Source organism: Bos indicus, chromosome 8 (genome assembly GCF_029378745.1).
Source record: "Bos indicus isolate NIAB-ARS_2022 breed Sahiwal x Tharparkar chromosome 8, NIAB-ARS_B.indTharparkar_mat_pri_1.0, whole genome shotgun sequence".
NCBI classification, from domain to species: Eukaryota; Metazoa; Chordata; class Mammalia; order Artiodactyla; family Bovidae; genus Bos; species Bos indicus.
In genome coordinates this window covers 39,485,158-39,504,588 of record NC_091767.1, presented here as the reverse complement: position 1 = coordinate 39,504,588, position 19,431 = coordinate 39,485,158, and the positions used below count along the sequence as shown (strand labels likewise).

Below are 19,431 nucleotides of genomic sequence, written 5' to 3'. Positions count from 1 at the left end.
CTACCAATTCAGGAATTATTCCCCATTCTCACTAACCCTTATTAATCTTCTGTCTCTCCGTATTTATTATTCTGAAATATTTCACATCAGTGGAATCACACATTGTGTGATCTTTTGTGTGTGACATTTCTCTTAGCATAGTGTTTTCAAAGTTGATCCATGATTTGGCATATATCGAATTTTATTCTTTTTTATGGCTGCAGGCCACTCTCCCTTCTTCGTGATAGCAGGGCTGAACCTCCACAAGTTTGAGCTGCATGGGAATTTCTTCAGGGTTGGAGACTGCCTCACCTGGTTGGGGCCCAGTAGCTTGTGGTGCAGGTACAGGGTGACTGGGCTTTTGTTTGCAAGGAGACGCACCTGAATTTATCACAAGTAAGAAGGAGGGCATTTTAAGGATATAAGAGAGGTTGCATCCTTCACCATTCAGGAGAAAACAGGACACCTGGAGCCTTGGGAAGATAAGAACCTTGGGTTAGTTCTGCGTCCCGTAAGGCTTTGGAGACCTCTCTCTTTAGTGAATGGAGCTTTCTTCTCACATTCCATCATCAGTGGATCTTAGCTACTTTTTATATGTCTGCTTCTTTCTGTTATGCACTTGTATTCTTTTATTTTTTGATGACTTTATTTCCTCTGGGCTTCCCAAGTGGCTCAGTGGTAAAGAATCCACCTACCAATGCAGGGGGCACAAGAGATGCAGATTCTATCCCTGGGTCAGGAAGATCTCTAGAAGAGGAAACAGCAAACCACTCCAATATTCTTGCCAGGGTAATCCCATGGACAGAAGAGCTTGGTAGGCTATAGTCCATGGATTCACAAAGAGTTGGACATGACTGAGTACCTGAGCATGCATGCATATTTCCTCTACCCCAACTTCTGCTTCTTCCAGATTCATTTTGCATTAAGACTTATCAAGGCTTCTTTTAGCTCCTATGGCTGCCATTGCTAACTGCCTCATTTTCTCCAGCAAAATTCTCTAGAAATAACAAAAATTTAATTGGTCCAGTTCATCTTTCTATACCAGGTAATGTCCATCATTCTCAGGCAGTGATCCATCTCCTGGTCCAATTGGCTGTTGTTTTATAGTCTCCTTGGGTGGGGGTGGAGTGGGGTGCATAGGGCGTTGTTCTTGGGAGTTGCTGGAGGGAAAGGTAGGCACCACTGGTGTGTCTATAACAGCATGTGATTCAGAGTTCACTTCTCTCAACTTATCACTTGTGTACTCAGGTTGATAGTGAGCATATTTTTACATGGGAAAATACTGGTTAATCATGAAACCTGACTTTCCCACCCAGTTGTAAAGGCAAATGTGTTCTTAAATACATATTTAAGAAGCAGTGAAAATAAAACACAGGGCACTTAAGTTTGAACTTCAGCTAAACAATGAATATATTTCCGATGAGCAACATCTGTGTTTGTGACATACAGTGAAAAGCTATTCTTTGTTTTTGTTGTTACTGTTTTCTAAATCAGGCAACCCTAGTGACAAGAGATTTTTCAAAGGGGAAGCTATTCCTTAGGTATGTTATAAAAAAAGCCTGAGAATTAGGAAATGGTTTGTTTCTCAGATATTCCAGCTGCCTTCTTCAGGAGAGGGAATCTGTTTACATTGCTGCTGCTGCTGCTGCTAAATCGCTTCAGTCGTGTCCAACTCTGTGCGACCCCAAAGACGGCAGCCCACCAGGCTCCTCTGTCCCTGGGATTCTCCAGGCAAGAATACTGGATTGGGTTACCATTTCCTCCTCCACTTCTTTTGCAGTGTCTGTAAAATGCACTTGGTTCTTTGCTTCATACTCAAACAATCACAACTATGTCTGCTGCTGCTGGGGTTGCTACTGTGCTTCACTGGCTACTTTACCATGTGATGCACACCAGTTGAGCAGTGTAATGAGAGTTTAACAAAGGAACTATTGACAGTCCGGTGGAAAAAATGTAGGAAACCATGAGAGAGAAGGCAGTGATGCCAGGCAGGCAGGTAACCTCATCTAGGCCTGATGATTTTGTAGACAAGACCACTTCATAGGCTTTGTGGCCTCTTGTCAAGGGACCCCCGACCGCCCCATGGCAGCCCTGAAGGTAGGCAGCTGAAGAAATACACATTTTACCTTCACCCCCTTCCTTCCTTCCTCCCTCTGTTCTCCTGCCAGGGCTCTCAGGTGACCAAATCCAGGCAGAAAGCATACGGGCCAGCCTCTAGAGCACACGGAGGGTGAAGAGTGGCAGAGTGTACAAAAGGGCAAATAGAAGACTTAAGCTCAAATTCCTCCTCTGCACAGACTGTCTTAATCATTTTGTGTCGTCACCTCACTTGATCTCACAACAGTTTTATAGTGAAAGTACTCTTAATGCCCCCATTTTACTGATGTGGTTGAAGGATTAGTTGTATTGAATAACTTGCTCAGGATCACATAGCTAGTAAAGAGTGCAAGAATATAAAACTATCTATTCACCTCCATATCACTGTACAAGACTTCTTGGTGATCTCTTTTCATTGTGTTTTTGTTTTTTCTTAACTTTCATGTTGTTGAAGATTTTTCGTTGTTCACACGTCTTGTTGACAACCACTGAAAAATCCCTCCGAGATCTAGTTTAGCAGTTTGTATACAAAACATGCTCGTTCAGTGTTTGTCCATTTTCTGTTTGACTTCTGGTTTGGGATGGCAGCAGAGGCAGGGAGCCCAGGTTTAAGAGTTGGGTCAGTGAGTTCTTTACTCACAGGAAAGCTGGTAAAAGAAGGCTCCTGACTCAAAATCCATGCTTCATCCTGCACAGGGGAAGGCCTGTCAAGACAAGACTCTCAGACACCCCAATGAGTAATTTTACAGAATTGTAGGCTTAGAAATGCCCTTAGAGGTCACCTACAACCTCTACCTAGCGTGTGGCTCCTCTTCAAGATTCAGTCCTTCTCCTTGTCCCTAGGGTTGTCTTCTGGGTAAACACATCAAGAGAGTGACTGACCAAGAGATTTAAGGAAGGGTCCATAGTTCCCTTGACTGATTCTTTTTTTTTTAATTAATTTATTTATTTGGCTGTGCCCAGTCTTAGTTGCTGTGCACAATGTGATCTTTGATCTTCATTGCAGCATGCGGGATCTTTAGTTGTGACAAGTGGGATCTTTTATTTAGTTGTTGGATGTGGGATCTATTTCACTGACCAGGGATCAAACTCAGGCCCCATTCATTGGGAGTGGGGAGTCTTAGCCACTGGACTACTGGGGAAATCCCTTGAGTGATTCTTGTTTACTACCTAAGAATTCCTTTTCACTGCTGAACTTTGACAAACCTTGGTTTTGCCCACTGATCACATGGAGGTGGGTAATGCAACATATAATAATCTCTATAATCTCCTTGAAAATGTATAGGGCTTCCTGAAGAAAGTATCAAGTTGTGCTGTTGAAATAAGTAGGAACAAATGTAGACTCCCTTAGTTAACTTAGCTAAATCCCTGATATGTAAAAGTCAGGACAAGGAAGTGTGGGTTGGAATCTTTAAGTATGAGACAAAACATGAAAGATGATTCAGTTAGTGTATAATGTAATTTGAAAAGTGGAAATAGTGGGCTAGAGAAAAGCATTTACTTCTGGAAAGTGAAACAAAGAGATAAAAGCCAAATGATTTAAAAAAAAAAAAAAAAAAGTCAAGCTCATTACTCACAGAAGTTGAAATCTTCCTTTTTAATTGGATTTTTAAATCGTTACTCCCCCAGAAAAACAGTTTTTCAGTTTGCAGTTCTCATAAAACTGCATAAGATATTTACACTATTAAATTTAATTTTATATATTTTAATATCATTTATATATCTATTTTTCTTCCAACTTCTATGTTTAGGGTTTTTTAAAATAGTCAAAGAGGCTAGTTTGAGTTTAAAACTTGGTTTCAGAGGGAGATTAGGTAGAGTAGAGGGAGTTTTGATGTTTGGATGTGGCTTTCTTGCTCAGCCTATTATAGGAACACAGGTGTTGTGGGCCTAGATTGTGTGTTTGCCGCGCCTGTTCTGTGGCCCCTGACTTCCCCTCGGCTACTTTCACCCAGGGTTTCCCCTTTCTGCTTCCTTGGCACCTTAGACATGCATCTGGATGGTGCTTGTGTAGGTCCTTGTACTCATACAGTACTTATAGAGGGTACTGTCGGGTAGAAAGCACATCTCATTGATCTCAGTAGCTGAATATGCCTGGCATATGTTAATAGTGAATGCTCAGCAAATGCTTGTTGAAAGAATGAATGGCTTTGTTGATTTTTGCTATGGTCTCTTTTGTTTCTTTTGCATTTACTTCTGCCCTAATTTTTAAGATTTCTTTCCTTCTACTAATCCTGGGGTTCTTCATTTCTTCCTTTTCTAGTTGATTAAGGTGTAGAGTTAGGTTATTTATTTGACTTTTTTCTTGTTTCTTGAGGTATGCCTGTATTGCTATGAACTTTCCCCTTAGGACTGCTTTTACAGTGTCCCACAGGTTTTGGGTTGTTGTGTTTTCATTTTCATTCATTTCTATGCAAATTTTGATTTCTTTTTTGATTTCTTCTGTGATTTGTTGGTTATTCAGCAGCGTGTTGTTCAGCCTCCATATGTTGGAATTTTTAGTAGTTTTTCTCCTGTAATTGAGATCTAATCTTACTGCATTGTGGTCAGAAAAGATGCTTGGAATGATTTCTATTTTTTTGAATTTACCAAGGCTAGATTTATGGCCCAGAATGTGATCTATCCTGGAGAAGGTTCCATGTGCGCTTGAGAAAAAGGTGAAATTCATTGTTTTGGGATGAAATGTCCTATAGATATCAATTAGGTCTAACTGGTCTATTGTATCATTTAAAGTTTGTGTTTCCTTGTTAATTTTCTGTTTAGTTGATCTATCCATAGGTGTGAGTGGGGTATTAAAGTCTCCCACTATTATTGTGTTATTGTTAATTTCTCCTTTCATACTTGTTAGCATTTGTCTTACATACTGCGGTGCTCCCGTGTTGGGTGCATATATATTTATAATTGTTATATCTTCTTCTTGGATTGATCCTTTGATCATTATGTAGTGACCATCTTTGTCTCTTTTCACAGCCTTTGTTTTAAAGTCTATTTTATCTGATATGAGTATTGCTACTCCTGCTTTCTTTTGGTCCCTATTTGCATGGAAAATCTTTTTCCAGCCCTTCACTTTCAGTCTGTATGTGTCCCCTGTTTTGAGGTGGGTCTCTTGTAGACAACATATGTAGGGGTCTTGTTTTTGTATCCATTCAGCCAGTCTTTGTCTTTTGGTTGGGGCATTCAACCCATTTACTTTTAAGGTAATTACTGATAAGTATGATCCTGTTGCCATTTACTTTATTGTTTTGGGTTTGAATTTATACACCGTTTTTGTGTTTCCTGTCTAGAGAATATCCTTTAGTATTTGTTGGAGAGCTGGTTTGGTGGTGCAGAATTCTCTCAGCTTTTGCTTGTCTGAAAAGCTTTTGATTTCTCCTTCATACTTGAATGAGATCCTTGCTGGGTACAATAATCTGGGCTGTAGGTTATTTTCTTTCATCATTTTAAGTATGTCTTGCCTTCCCTCCTGGCTTGAAGAATTTCTATTGAAAGATCAGCTGTTATCCTTATGGGAATTCCCTTGTGTGTTATTTGTTGTTTTTCCCTTGCTGCTTTTAATATTTGTTCTTTGTGTTTGATCTTTGTTAATTTGATTAATATGTGTCTTGGGGTGTTTCGCCTTGGGTTTATCCTGTTTGGGACTCTCTGGGTTTCTTGGACTTGGGTGATTATTTCCTTCCCCATTTTAGGGAAGTTTTCAACTATTATCTCCTCAAGTATTTTCTCATGGTCTTTCTTTTTGTCTTCTTCTTCTGGGACCTCTATGACTTGAATGTTGTAGCGTTTAATATTGTCCTGGAGGTCTCTGAGATTGTCCTCATTTCTTTTAATTCGTTTTTCTTTTATCCTCTCTGATTCATTTATTTCTACCATTCTATCTTCTAATTCACTAATCCTATCTTCTGCCTCTGTTATTCTACTATTTGTTGCCTCCAGAGTGTTTTTAATTTCATTTATTGCATTATTCATTATATATTGACTTTTTTTTTTAATTTCTTCTAGGTCCTTGTTAAACCTTTCTTGCATCTTCTCAATCCTTGTCTCCAGGCTATTTATCTGTGATTCCATTTTGATTTCAAGATTTTGGATCAATTTCACTATCATTATTCGGAATTCTTTATCAGGTAGATTCCCTATCTCTTCCTCTTTTGTTTGGTTTGGTGGGCATTTATCCTGTTCCTTTATCTGCTGGGTATTCCTCTGTCTCTTCATCTTGTTTAAATTGCTGATTTGGGGGTGTCCTTTCTGTATTCTGGCAGTTTGTGGAGTTCTCTTTATTGTGGCGTTTCCTCACTGTGTGGGGGTTTGTACAGGTGGCTTGTCAAGGTTTCCTAGTTAGGGAAGCTTGTGTTGGTGTTCTGGTGGGTGGAGCTGTATTTCTTCTCTCTGGAGTGCAATGAAGTGTCCAGTAATGAGTTATGAGATGTCTATGGTTTTGGGGTGACTTTGGGCAGCCTGTATCTTGAAGCTCAGGGCTGTGTTCCTTTGTTTCTGGAGAATTTGCTTGGTATGTCTTGCCCTGAAGAAATAAATGCAAAAGAAACAAAAGAGACCATAGCAAAAATCAACAAAGCCAAAAGCTGGTTCTTTGAAAGGATAAGTAAAATTGACAAACCATTAGCCAGACTCATCAAGAAACAAAGGGAGAAAAATCAAATCAATAAAATTAGAAATGAAAATGGAGAGATCACAACAGACAACACAGAAATACAAAGGATCATAAGAGACTACTATCAACAATTATATGCCAATAAAATGGACAACATGGAAGAAATGGACCAATTCTTAGAAAAGTACAACTTTCCAAAATTGGACCAGGAAGAAATAGAAAATCTTAACAGACCCATCACAAGCACGGAAATTGAAACTGTAATCAAAAATCTTCCAGCAAACAAAAGCCCAGGTCCAGATGGCTTCACAGCTGAATTCTACCAAAAATTTAGAGAAAAGCTAACACCTATCCTGCTCAAACTCTTCCAGAAAATTGCAGAGGAAGGTAAACTTCCAAACTCATTCTATGAAGCCACCATCACCCTAATACCAAAACCTGACAAAGATCCCACAGAAAAAGAAAACTACAGGCCAATATCACTGATGAACATAGATGCAAAAATCCTTAACAAAATTCTAGCAATCAGAATCCAACAACACATTAAAAAGATCATACACCATGACCTGGGCTTTATCCCAGGGATGCAAGGATTCTTCAATATCCACAAATCAATCAATGTAATACACCACATTAACAAATTGAAAAATAAAAACCATATGATTATCTCAATAGATGCAGAGAAAGCCTTTGACAAAATTCAACACCCATTTATGATAAAAACTCTCCAGAAAGCAGGAATAGAAGGAACATACCTCAACATAATAAAAGCTATATATGACAAACCCACAACAAACATTATCCTCAATGGTGAAAAATTGAAAGCATTTCCTCTAAAGTCAGGAACAAGACAAGGGTGCCCACTTTCACCATTACTATTCAACATAGTATTGGAAGTTTTGGCCACAGCAATCAGAGCAGAAAAAGAAATAAAAGGAATCCAAATTGGAAAAGAAGAAGTAAAACTCTCACTATTTGCAGATGACATGATCCTCTACATAGAAAACCCTAAAGACTCCACCAGAAAATTACTAGAACTAATCAATGACTATAGTAAAGTTGCAGGATATAAAATCAACACACAGACATCCCTTAAATTCCTATACACAAATAATGAGAAAACAGAAAGAGAAATTAAGGAAACAATTCCATTCACCATTGCAACGGAAAGAATAAAATACTTAGGAATATATACCTAGAGAAACTAAAGACCTATATATAGAAAACTATAAAACACTGGTGAAAGAAATCAAAGAGGACACTAATAGATGGAGAAATATACCATGTTCATGGATTGGAAGAATGAATATAGTGAAAATGAGTATACTACCCAAAGCAATTTATAGATTCAATGCAATCCCTATCAAGTTACCAACAGTATTCTTCACAGAGCTAGAACAAATAATTTCACAATTTGTATGGAAATACAAAAAACCTCGAATAGCCAAAGCTATCTTGAGAAAGAAGAATGGAACTGGAGGAATCAACCTACCTGACTTCAGGCTCTACTACAAAGCCACGGTTATCAAGACAGTATGGTACTGGCACAAAGACAGAAATATAGATCAATGGAACAAAATAGAAAGCCCAGAGATAAATCCATGCACATATGGACACCTTATCTTTGATAAAGGAGGCAAGAATATACAATGGATTAAAGACAATCTCTTTAACAAGTGGTGCTGGGAAATCTGGTCAACCACTTGTAAAAGAATGAAACTAGAACACTTTCTAACACCATACACAAAAATACACTCAAAATGGATTAAAGATCTCAACATAAGACCAGAAACTATAAAACTCCTAGAGGAGAACATAGGCAAAACACTCTCTGACATACATCACAGCAGGATCCTCCATGACCCACCTCCTAGAATATTGGAAATAAAAGCAAAAATAAACAAATGGGACCTAATTAAACTTAAAAGCTTCTGCACATCAAAGGAAACTATTAGCAAGGTGAAAAGGCAGCCTTCAGAATGGGAGAAAATAATAGCAAATGAAGCAACTGACAAACAACTAATCTCAAAAATATACAAGCAACTCCTACAGCTCAACTCCAGAAAAATAAATGACCCAATCAAAAAATGGGCCAAAGAACTAAATAGACATTTCTCCAAAGAAGACATACAGATGGCTAACAAACACATGAAAAGATGCTCAACATCACTCATTATCAGAGAAATGCAAATCAAAACCACTATGAGGTACCATTTCACGCCAGTCAGAATGGCTGTGATCCAAAAGTCTACAAGCAATAAATGCTGGAGAGGGTGTGGAGAAAAGGGAACCCTCTTACACTGTTGGTGGGAATGCAAACTAGTACAGCCACTATGGAGAACAGCGTGGAGATTCCTTAAAAAACTGGAAATAGAACTGCCTTATGATCCAGCAATCCCACTGCTGGGCATACACACTGAGGAAACCAGAAGGGAAAGAGACACGTGTACCCCAATGTTCATCGCAGCACTGTTTATAATAGCCAGGACATGGAAGCAACCTAGATGTCCATCAGTAGATGAATGGATAAGAAAGCAGTGGTACATATACACAATGGAGTATTACTCAGCCATTAAAAAGAATACATTTGAATCAGTTCTAATGAGGTGGATGAAACTGCAGCCTATTATACAGAGTGAAGTAAGCCAGAAAGAAAAACACCAATACACTATACTAATGCATATATATGGAATTTAGAAAGATGCTAACAATAACCCTGTGTACGAGACAGCAAAAGAGACACTGATGTATAGAACAGTCTTATGGACTCTGTTGCAGAGGGAGAGGGTGGGAAGATTTGGGAGAATGGCATTGAAACATGTATAATATCATGTATGAAATGAGTTGCCAGACCAGGTTCGATGCACGATACTGGATGCTTGGGGCTAGTGCACTGGGATGACCCAGAGGGATGGTATGGGGAGGAAGGAGGGAGGAGGGTTCAGGATGGGGAACACATGTATACCTGTGGCAGATTCATTTTGATATTTGGCAAAACTAATACAATTTTGTAAAGTTTAAAAATAAAATTAAATTTAAAATTAAAAAAAAAATGAATGGATTCTCTCATCTCCCTAATGAATCCTTCCTACATACAGAAGCTCCACAGTACCCTCTGCATGACTCAGGGGTGGAGGAGGTAGTTTCCTGAGTGAATCTGGGCCACTGCAAATTTTCTGCTACCTGTACCTATGCCTGAAATTTCTCCCTTTGTTTCTGTTTTCTTTGACTTAAGACAATAGAAGCTTTAGTCCCACTTAAAATGCATATGTCCTTGGACGAGGTAACTCTTTCAACTTGATGATAGTGTAAAGCTCATTCTAAACCCTATAATTTAGTGCAAGTCCATTGTGTCCCTCAGTTCTGGGAGAAGGTTTGTTAGAGGAGACACGAGAGATAGAATGAAGATACTGACAACATGAAGGAGGCAGCTGCAATATGGAGGGAAACGTCCAAATACTGTGTTGGCCAAAAAGTTTGTTTCGGTTTTTCTGTGTTATGGAACTTTTGGCCAACCCAATAATTTTGTGTCACCCTCACCAGACTGGTTTTTTATGTTTTTTCAAAGGGTTCTTTGGGTTTTGAGATAAGAAGAAAGTCCTAAAAGCATCTTCCTGTCCAGGTTTGGGCTTTGTAACAAAGGCCTTCTAAAGATAATGCCAGGGCCTTTGATGTCTAATTCTAGTTGAAAAGGAAAATAACATAAGGAATGACTCTAACCCTGGAAATTGCAGGTTAGTCAAGCGGGTAGTGGTATTAGAGTCTGCCAGTAATTTGAGAGACAGAAAGGCCCTTCTGGTAGCCCTTAAATTGTACAAAGTCAATGACAGTTACTTAATCTGCCTGCTTATAAGATCAGTGCTGGATAATGCCGTGACTTTTTGGTGGGAAATATGTAGAATCGTCTTCGTTTGTCTGGGACTGTCCCCATTTTAGCACTGAAAGTTCCGTGTCTTGGGAAACCCCCACTCTAGGGCTAACCACAGCATTCGGTCACCTTAAAGGACCCAAATGTGAAGGTGCATTATGGTCGAATATGAAGGTGCATAATTAATTTTAACATTAATACAGCTGCTAACTTGCTATCCAGTAACTGTGGGGAAAAGAAACACTTTAAAATAAGTAAACAAGTCACCCTATTTGGGAGGATGTTAGCTCTCCTATCTCATTTTGATAAGGTAATCTTATATCATCAGAGAACTCCCAAATGTGGCTGTAAAAATAACAGTTACATAATTATACTTCCCTGGTTTAAACCACTAATAAGACATTGCCAAATTTTAGCTGTGTGAAGATAAATGTTTTTCATCAGTGATGATGTTGCATTACACACAAAAAAAAGGAGTTTTATTTTTCTGGTTTAGCGTACTTTAGTTTTAATTACAGGTACATCATTTTTCACCTCATTAACAGAACATGGTTTATTGTTACAGGATATCTTTCCAATGGACACCCATTGCTGTTGTTTACTGAAAGCACTATACTGTGTTATTTACTTTTAAAATAGCTTTAATCAGGCATCCTTTCATTTAATATTAAATGTACTTAAATATTAACTTTTAAGAGTTGGTTTCACTTATAGTGATCTAAATAGATCTAAATGTAGAGAGAAGATAGAGAGGGGAGAGAGAGCCTCAGATGGCTGCTGCCTTCTAATGCCTGAAGTGCTACATTTGTTATTATATGAATATAGAGACAGTAAGACTCTTCAGGAACCAAGCAATAATATCCACCAAAGCCATACATTAAAAAACATTAAAACACATTACTAAACAACTCTTAAGAAGAAAATGGAAATTACAAAATATGTAAAGATAAATGGACGCAGAAGCATTACTTTATAAAGTCTGTGGTTTACATTAATCATCAAATTGCTACCCAGAATGAAATGTGTAGCCTTACATTATAGAAAATAAGGATGTTGAAAATAAGCACACTTTCAAATCAAAATTTAACCCCTCAGTCCAGCAATCAATCAAACAAAAATAGGAAAATGAACATGAAAGAGAATGGAAAAATACAAAAAGTGTAACGGTAGGAAATAATGCAATAGAAAATGATAGAAGCAGTGAACTTGAGAAAGTTCTCCTTTTACATTGGGATCTCAACTGCCTATTCTCTGATTTGGATACTTATTTTCCAGCCCAAGGAATAAGTGTTATGGACATTGAATTAACAGACAGAAGAGCAGGAAATCTGTGATTACTTCTGTCTGGGATACTGCAGAGGGGAGAAGAAGAAATAACATTTACAAAGATATATGTCAAACATTATGGTAGGCAGGTTATGTACATTTTGTATTTTAATAATATATCTTCCTCATTTACAGATAAGAATATTGAAGCACAGAGTGGCTTAATAATTTCTTAATTATTGACCAGACAGTAAGTCCTGGTGCTTAAGTTTGAATTCTAGAAGGGTTATTTTTTGACATTTAATTTACCATGTGTTGTCAGTTAAAGATATCACCGGTTTTAGAAACACGTTGTTTTGAAAACTCATATCTGCCTAGGAAGGCCATGGGGGTATCATTCACATTTTAGAGTGAAATGGTTTTAACAAATTACTTTCTTTTCAACATTTAGCTGAGGTTAGCTGTATTAAAAGAATGGGACGTCTGAAATGGTTGGAGACAGAGGAGTGATGTAGTAGAAGTGGTCCTGCTTGGAGGCTGAGGTCTGGACGAGACTGGAAGCAAACGTGCAGAAAGGGAAGTGGGAAATTGCCAACGATAAAGTCTGACTATTTCAAAATTCTGGCTAGGGTCAGCCCCACCCACAAGAAGAGCAAGACAGGTTCTTCCTCTTTCCTTCTCTTGTACAAATCAGTCCCTATTCCTGGGACCAAGAGGTCCAGGTCCAAGGGCTGCTCTATGGAAAACAGAGTCACAGGAACTTTAGAAGCTATGCATGCTGCTCCCCAACAGGCCTCCCCTATACCTATACAGTACCCCAAACTATTCCTGACATCCTTGCTGGAGGAGAGTGATAGAAACTTGCTCCTCGGAGGACAGCTCATAACCAATTCGAACTTGAGCTAATTGTTAGAAAAGCCTTCCTATCACCAGCAAAAGTCTTGTCTCCCTTCAGCTTCCCCTTATTGGTCCTACTTCTGTCCTCTGAAATTACCCAGTCTGTGTGATATTTGTTCAGATGGAATTTGATCTGTCATGCAGTGTTGTTTTTGGCTGATTTGCTAAGTTGATTAGATTCCTCTACAAACTCAAAGCTTTTGGATCAAGGTAAATCTGGTAAAAATGTTCTAGCAATTATTTTTCAGAAAGACTGCCACAGTTTTCTTAAAATAAGGATGCTCCCAATTTACAGATTCATAATGTGAGAACAGTCTTATGTGCAAATCCATAGACGAACCCACATAAAGCATTCACATAAAAAAGAAGCAATCAGTATATTTTTCCTGTTGATTGGCACTATGTGAAACCTACTTCTGTTCATTTGTGGTAAAGTAACTGGATATTGAGAAGAGGAACTGATCTAATTAATCAACTTGGGAAAATGTTCCACTTTTAAATGAACAGTTGATAATGAAGTACCTTTTTACTTCTGTTTGTTTAGCTACAAAACAAAGCAACACTCATAATAATATTTAACATTTGCTGCTTCAGTACTCTTGCCTGGAAAATCCCATGGACGGAGGAGCCTGGTAGGCTGCAGTCCATGAGGTCGCTAGAGTTGGACACGACTGAGTGGCTTCACTTTGACTTTTCACTCTCATGCAATGGAGAAGGAAATGGTAACCCATTCCAGTACTTTTGCCTGGAGAATCCCATGGACGGAGGAGCCTGGTAGGCTGCAGTCCATGAGGTCGCTAGAGTCAGACACGACTGAGCGACTTCACTTTCACTTTTCACTTTCATGCATTGGAGAAGGAAATGGCAACCCACTCCAGTGTTCTTGCCTGGAGAGTCCCAGGGACGGCGGAGCCTGCTGGGCTGCCGTCTATGGGGTTGCATAGAGTCGGACACGACTGAAGCGACTTAGCAGCAGTAGCAGCAGCAGAAAAGAGTAGAAGTAGTACTCTCATTAATTACCTTTGGTTTCATAAAAGTCTTCTAGAAATCAATTGATTTAAAAATATCATATCCTTTGTCCCAGTAGGATCTTCTGGAAAATTATGCTAAGGAAATAATCAAAAGATTTAAAAATATGTGATAAAAATATGCAATTTGTTAAAATTATTTGTAATGGTGAAAAATTGTTCACAGCATAAAAATCCAACAGTAGGAAATGGTTAATTTGATTAGGGCTGAGTGGGAGATTAGGCAGCCATTTCATATAAGGATTATGAAAAAAACAACACTGTGTGTAATCCAGATGGTCCTAGAGGAAAAATGTTAGGTAAGTCACTGGGGTGGAAGCAGAAACACCGTGCAACAAAAAACATCTACCTCTACTTCATTGACTATGCTAAAGCCTTTGACTGTGTGGATCACAACAAACTGTGGAAAATTTTTCAAGAGATGGTAATATCAGACCACCTCACCTGCCTCCTGAGAAACCTGTAGGCCAGTCAAGAAGCAACAGATAGAACCAAACATGGAACAACGGACTGGGAATTGGGAAGGGAGTATATCAAGGCTGTATATCGACACCCTGCTTATTTGACTTATATGTAAAGTACATCAAACAAAATGCCAGGCTGGATGAAGCACAAGCTGGAATCAAAATTGCAAGAAGAAATATCAGTAACCTCAGATGTGCAGATGACACCACCCTTATGGCAGAAAGCAAAGAAGAACTAAAGAGCCTCTTGAAAGTAAAAGAGGAGAGTGAAAAAGCTGGCTTAAAACTCAACATTCAAGAAATGAAGATCATGGCCTCTGGTCCCATCACTTCATGGCAAATAGGTGGGGAAACAATGGAAACAGTGAGAGAGTTTATTTTATTGGGCTCCAAAATCACTGCAGATAGTGACTGCAACCATGAAATTAAAAGATGCTTGCTCCTTGAAAGAAAAGCTATGACCAACCTAGACAGAGTATTAAAAAGCAGAGTCATTACTTTGCTAATGAAGGTCTGTCTAGTCAAAGCTATTTCTGTTTCCAGGAGTCATGTATGGATGTGAAAGTTGGACCATAAAGAAGGCTGAGGGCTGAAGAATTATTGCTTTTGTACTGTGGTGTTGGAGAAGACTCTTGGGAGTTTCTTGGACTGCAAGGAGATCACATCAGTCAATCCTAAAGGAAATCAAGCCTGAATATTCACTGAAAGGTCTGATGCTGAAGCTGAAGCTCCAATACTCCAATACTTGGCCACCTGATGTGAAAAGCAGACTCATTAGAAAAGACCCCAATGCTGGTAAAGATTGAAGGCAGGAGAAAGGGACAACAGAGGATAAGATGGTTGGATGGCATCACCAACTCAATGGACATGTTTGAGCAAGCTCCAGGAGATGATGAAGGACAGGGAAGCCTGGCATGCTGCAGTCCATGGGATCGCAAGGAGTTGGACATGACTGAGCAACTGAACAACACTAGCCATATAAAAAATTATTTTATAGCCATATTAAAAAATTCTTGCAGTATATATAATAGAAATCATGTATACAAAGAAATACACTGAAATTATGATAGGAAGATGAGAGAATTTTATAGTTAATCAAGATAATAACAAAATGCTTTATTTTTAAACCAAAAAGTACTATATAAATTAATTTTTATCTGGACTGTTGCCAAGAATTGCATCACTAACTGCAACTAGCAGAAATGTATAACTATTATTATGATCTTTTGGGGAATGTGTCAAGAATGTACATGTAAAAGTGTGTCTCTGAAAATAAACATCTCAGTATATACCCTACCCTTTATTCCTTTCTGTGCTGCTCCTGTAACAAAACCGGAGAGAGACCACGATAAACCCCCTCCCCAGTCTCCAAGATTCCCTGCTTACTGCACTGTGCTCTGGGTGAAAACATACTAATGTGGCTAGCTACAAATGAAACAGGAGAAAGGAGGAAATGCTGGCAGAGTAAAACACTCCAGGTCCTCTGAAACCCAGAGGAAAAGTCACAGTTTGGACTACGTTGCTGATTCTTTGGCCAGTGGAGTGGAAGGCAGATTGCAATCTTGGTTAGATATAAATCTTCTTTCTGCTCTTGTTATTTCTGTTGGACTCTTACAGAAGCTAAGATTTTTGCACATTTTGGTTGACTATTCTGTTTCTCTTCTCCAGTTTTCTTATGGAAGTTTATCTAGTGTTTCCAGCTTGTCTGGGCTCCCCATTGGTAGTAGCAAGAAACAGTAGTTATTGGGATGTGCTTGATTATTTGAGTCTCCAAAGCTCCTGGTCATTGCAGATTGTGGGACTAAGAGTTAATGTAAGGATTGATTCTGTCGGTCAGTTTTCAAATAGGTGTATGCCACTGAGCACACCAAAATATGGCATATTTTTATCAGCTGTTGTTACACTAAAGCTAAGTAACATTTTCACAACTCAGTGGCTCATAAAAAACAAGAATTAGTTTTCCTTGATCATGGTTCATAGATGAGCTAGCACTGCCTTGTTTTTGCAGGTCACCTAGACCGGCCAAGGTCAACTGTACTGCATGTGTTCTCAAAATCCCATTAGCTACACAAGGTATCAATGCATTCTTTTCCTGTTGGATCACCAAGCAGAAGAGGCCAAGTCAAACCACTCATGTAAGGTTTGTACTCATATTTGCTGTTATTCAGTTGGCCGAAGCAAGTCACATACATGACTATACCCAACGTCAGTGGTTTCGGGAATTAACTCTCATTAGATTTTCATGAGGCAGAGGGAGGGGGTGAAGAATCCAGAACAATGATCTAATTTGCTATAAGGAACAGCATGTAAACAGATTAATTCAAATGCTTCAAAAGAGAATCCTACTGACTTCTAGAATAAACAGTATTATTTGCATGTGTGAAAAATATTCTATTTTTCTAATTAGACTAATGAAAACAATAAAATATCTCAGTTATGTGTCATATTTCTTTTAAAGAACATACAATATCACTAATGATAATTCCTGATTATGACTATGCTGGGTGTCTGGCCAAGTAAGAATTGATCCCATTGTAGGTCAGTTTCTGATTTTGGATTTTACACACACACGCTCACATGAACACACCACTTGTTTTTAGGAGCTTGTAATCAGTGAGTAAAATGTGCCCTGAAAGGAAATCAGTTAGTAAGAACTGCTATTTGGTAAGAAAAGGTGACTCAAGAAAAGAAGTTCCTTGTGGTTTTGAACTGTACTATGTTGTCGATCTCCACAAAAATAAGCCTTCGTTTAAAAAAGAAATTAATTTAAGGCAAAAGTTTCGAAGCAGAGGTTTCTATTTTTTCAAAATGAAAAAACTTCTCAGGAAATTTTGTATTTGTTTTAATGTAAAAAGAAAGGCAAGGGATAAGTAAAATCTGAGTTCAAGCTAGACAGATTTGCAAAACCTTTAAGCTGTAGGAAAGAAGAGCCAATAGCTCAGAGAACAAGCAAGTAACAGATTTAAAGGAAACTAGTTAGGAAAATGTTTAAATTTTTACATTAATAGGGGCCTTTCTCCACATTTTTCCTGTTTTTAAGATTCAGCTTAAGAGATGTATAGATATGAGGGATTAGAGAGTTAGTCAATAACAGAGAAAGATGGGGTAATTTCAATTACAGAAATTTTAACTAGCTTTGTCTGGATGGACAAAAGGGATGCTACAGCACAAGTTTGACATTTCTTGTCCTAGCTTAGTGGAATTCTTCCTGAAAATGAAATTGTTTCTTCAAAACACATCTAGTTGCCTTTTTCCAAAGAAAAAGGAAATTACACATTCTGATTAATCATCAATTATTCTTTTTTTTTTATTTTATTTTATTTTTAAACTTTACAATATTGTATTAGTTTTGCCAAATACCAAATTAATCTGCCACAGGTATACATGTGTTCCCCATCCTGAACCCTCCTCCCTGCTCCCTCCCCATACCATCCCTCTGGGTCGTCCCAGTGCACCAGCCCCAAGCATCCAGTATCGTGCATCGAACCTGGACTGGCATCTCGTTTCATACATGATATTTTACATGTTTCAATGCCATTCTCCCAAATCTTCCCACCCTCTCCCTCTGCAACAGAGTCCATAAGACTGTTCTATACATCAATGTCTCTTTTGCTGTCTCGTACACAGGGTTATTGTTACCATCTTTCTAAATTCCATGTATATGCGTTAGTATACTGTATTGGTGTTTTTCTTTCTGGCTTACTTCACTCTGTATAATAGGCTCCAATTATTCTTACTTAATGAAGAAAGCACAATTTTCAACACTCTCACTACTTGACTCTCTGGAAGCAATCAAGTGAGGCAAGATTGCTGTAGCCTTAAGGGCTTCTTTTTCCTGAACAGACAAACCTAGAGTAATTTAGTGAATAATAACAATCATTTTTTATAAACAGAAGGACTGCAGGATTTAATTAATTCTTTGACTAATGCATAAAGTAATATTTATGCTTTTCTAAAGGCCAGTATCTTGCCTGGAAAATCCCATGGACGGAGGAGCCTGGAAGGCTGCAGTCCATGGGGTCACCAAGAGTCGGACATGACTGAGTAACTTCACTTTCACTTTTCACTTGCATGCATTGGAGAAGGAAATGGCAACCCACTCCAGTGTTCTTGCCTGGAGAATCCCAAGGACGGGGGAGCCTGGTGGGCTACCGTCTATGGGGTCGCACAGAATCGGACATGACTGAAGCACCTTAGCAGCAGCAGCAGCAGCAGCAGCAAACGCCAGGCTGGAAGAAGCACAAGCTGGAATCAAGATTGCTGGGAGAAATATTAATAACCTCAGATGTGCAGATGACACAACCCTTATGGCAGAAAGTGAAGAGGAACTAAAAAGCCTCTTGATGAATGTGAAAGTGGAGAGTGAAAAGTTGGCTTAAAGCTCAACATTCAGAAAATTAAGATCATGGCCTCTGGTCCCATCACTTCATGGGAAATAGACGGGGAAACAGTGGAAACAGGGTCAGACTTTATTTCTTGGGGCTCCAAAATCACTGCTGATGGTGATTGCAGCCATGAAATTAAAAGACCCTTACTCCTTGGAAGGAAAGTTATGACCAACCTAGATAGCATATTCAAAAGCAGAGACATTACTAGTCCATCTAGTTAAGGCTATGGTTTTTCCAGTGGTCATGTGTGGATGTGAAAGTTGGACTGTGAAAAAAGCTGAGCACTGAAGAATTGATGCTTTTGAACTGTGGTGTGGAGAAGACTCTTGAGAGTCCCTTGGACTGCAAGGAGATCCAACCAGTCTATCCTAAAGGAGATCAGCCCTGGGTGTTCTTTGGAAGGACTGATGCTGAAGCTGAAACTACAATACTTTGGCCACCTCCTGCGAAGAGTTGACTCATTGGAAAAGACTCTGATGCTGGGAGGGATTGGGGGCAGGAGGAGAAGGGGACAACAGAGGATGAGATGGCTGGATGGCATCACTTGACTCGATGGACGTGAGTCTGAGTGAACTCTGGGAGTTGGTGATGGACAGGGAGGCCTGGCGTGCTGCAGTTCATGGGGTCGCAAAGAGTCGGACACGACTGAGCAACTGAACTGAAACTGAAAGTCCAGTATTCAACATGAACCAAGAGAGGAAAATGTTTTAATACCATCTCAGCAGAATTGTATAACTTTATTTTTTCAAAGTGTCTTTATATCCATCATTTTATTTCATAATATATTGTAAAGGTTGTCAGGCATTTTAATAGCCATTTTAAAGATATCTCTAATAGG

At 38.8% G+C, this 19,431-nt stretch overlaps 1 protein-coding gene across 1 annotated transcript in view; it reads left to right on the top strand.

Moving 5' to 3' along the window:
• RCL1 (RNA terminal phosphate cyclase like 1) overlaps nt 1-16,466 on the top strand; it is a 194,802-nt gene extending 178,336 nt beyond the window's left edge. Inside the window, exon 9 of the mRNA XM_070794583.1 lies at nt 16,214-16,466. Within this exon, the coding sequence (XP_070650684.1) occupies nt 16,214-16,451 (238 nt within the window). The 3' untranslated portion in view covers nt 16,452-16,466. The remainder of the gene's footprint in view (nt 1-16,213) is intronic.
• The last annotated feature ends 2,965 nt before the right edge of the window (nt 16,467-19,431 follow it).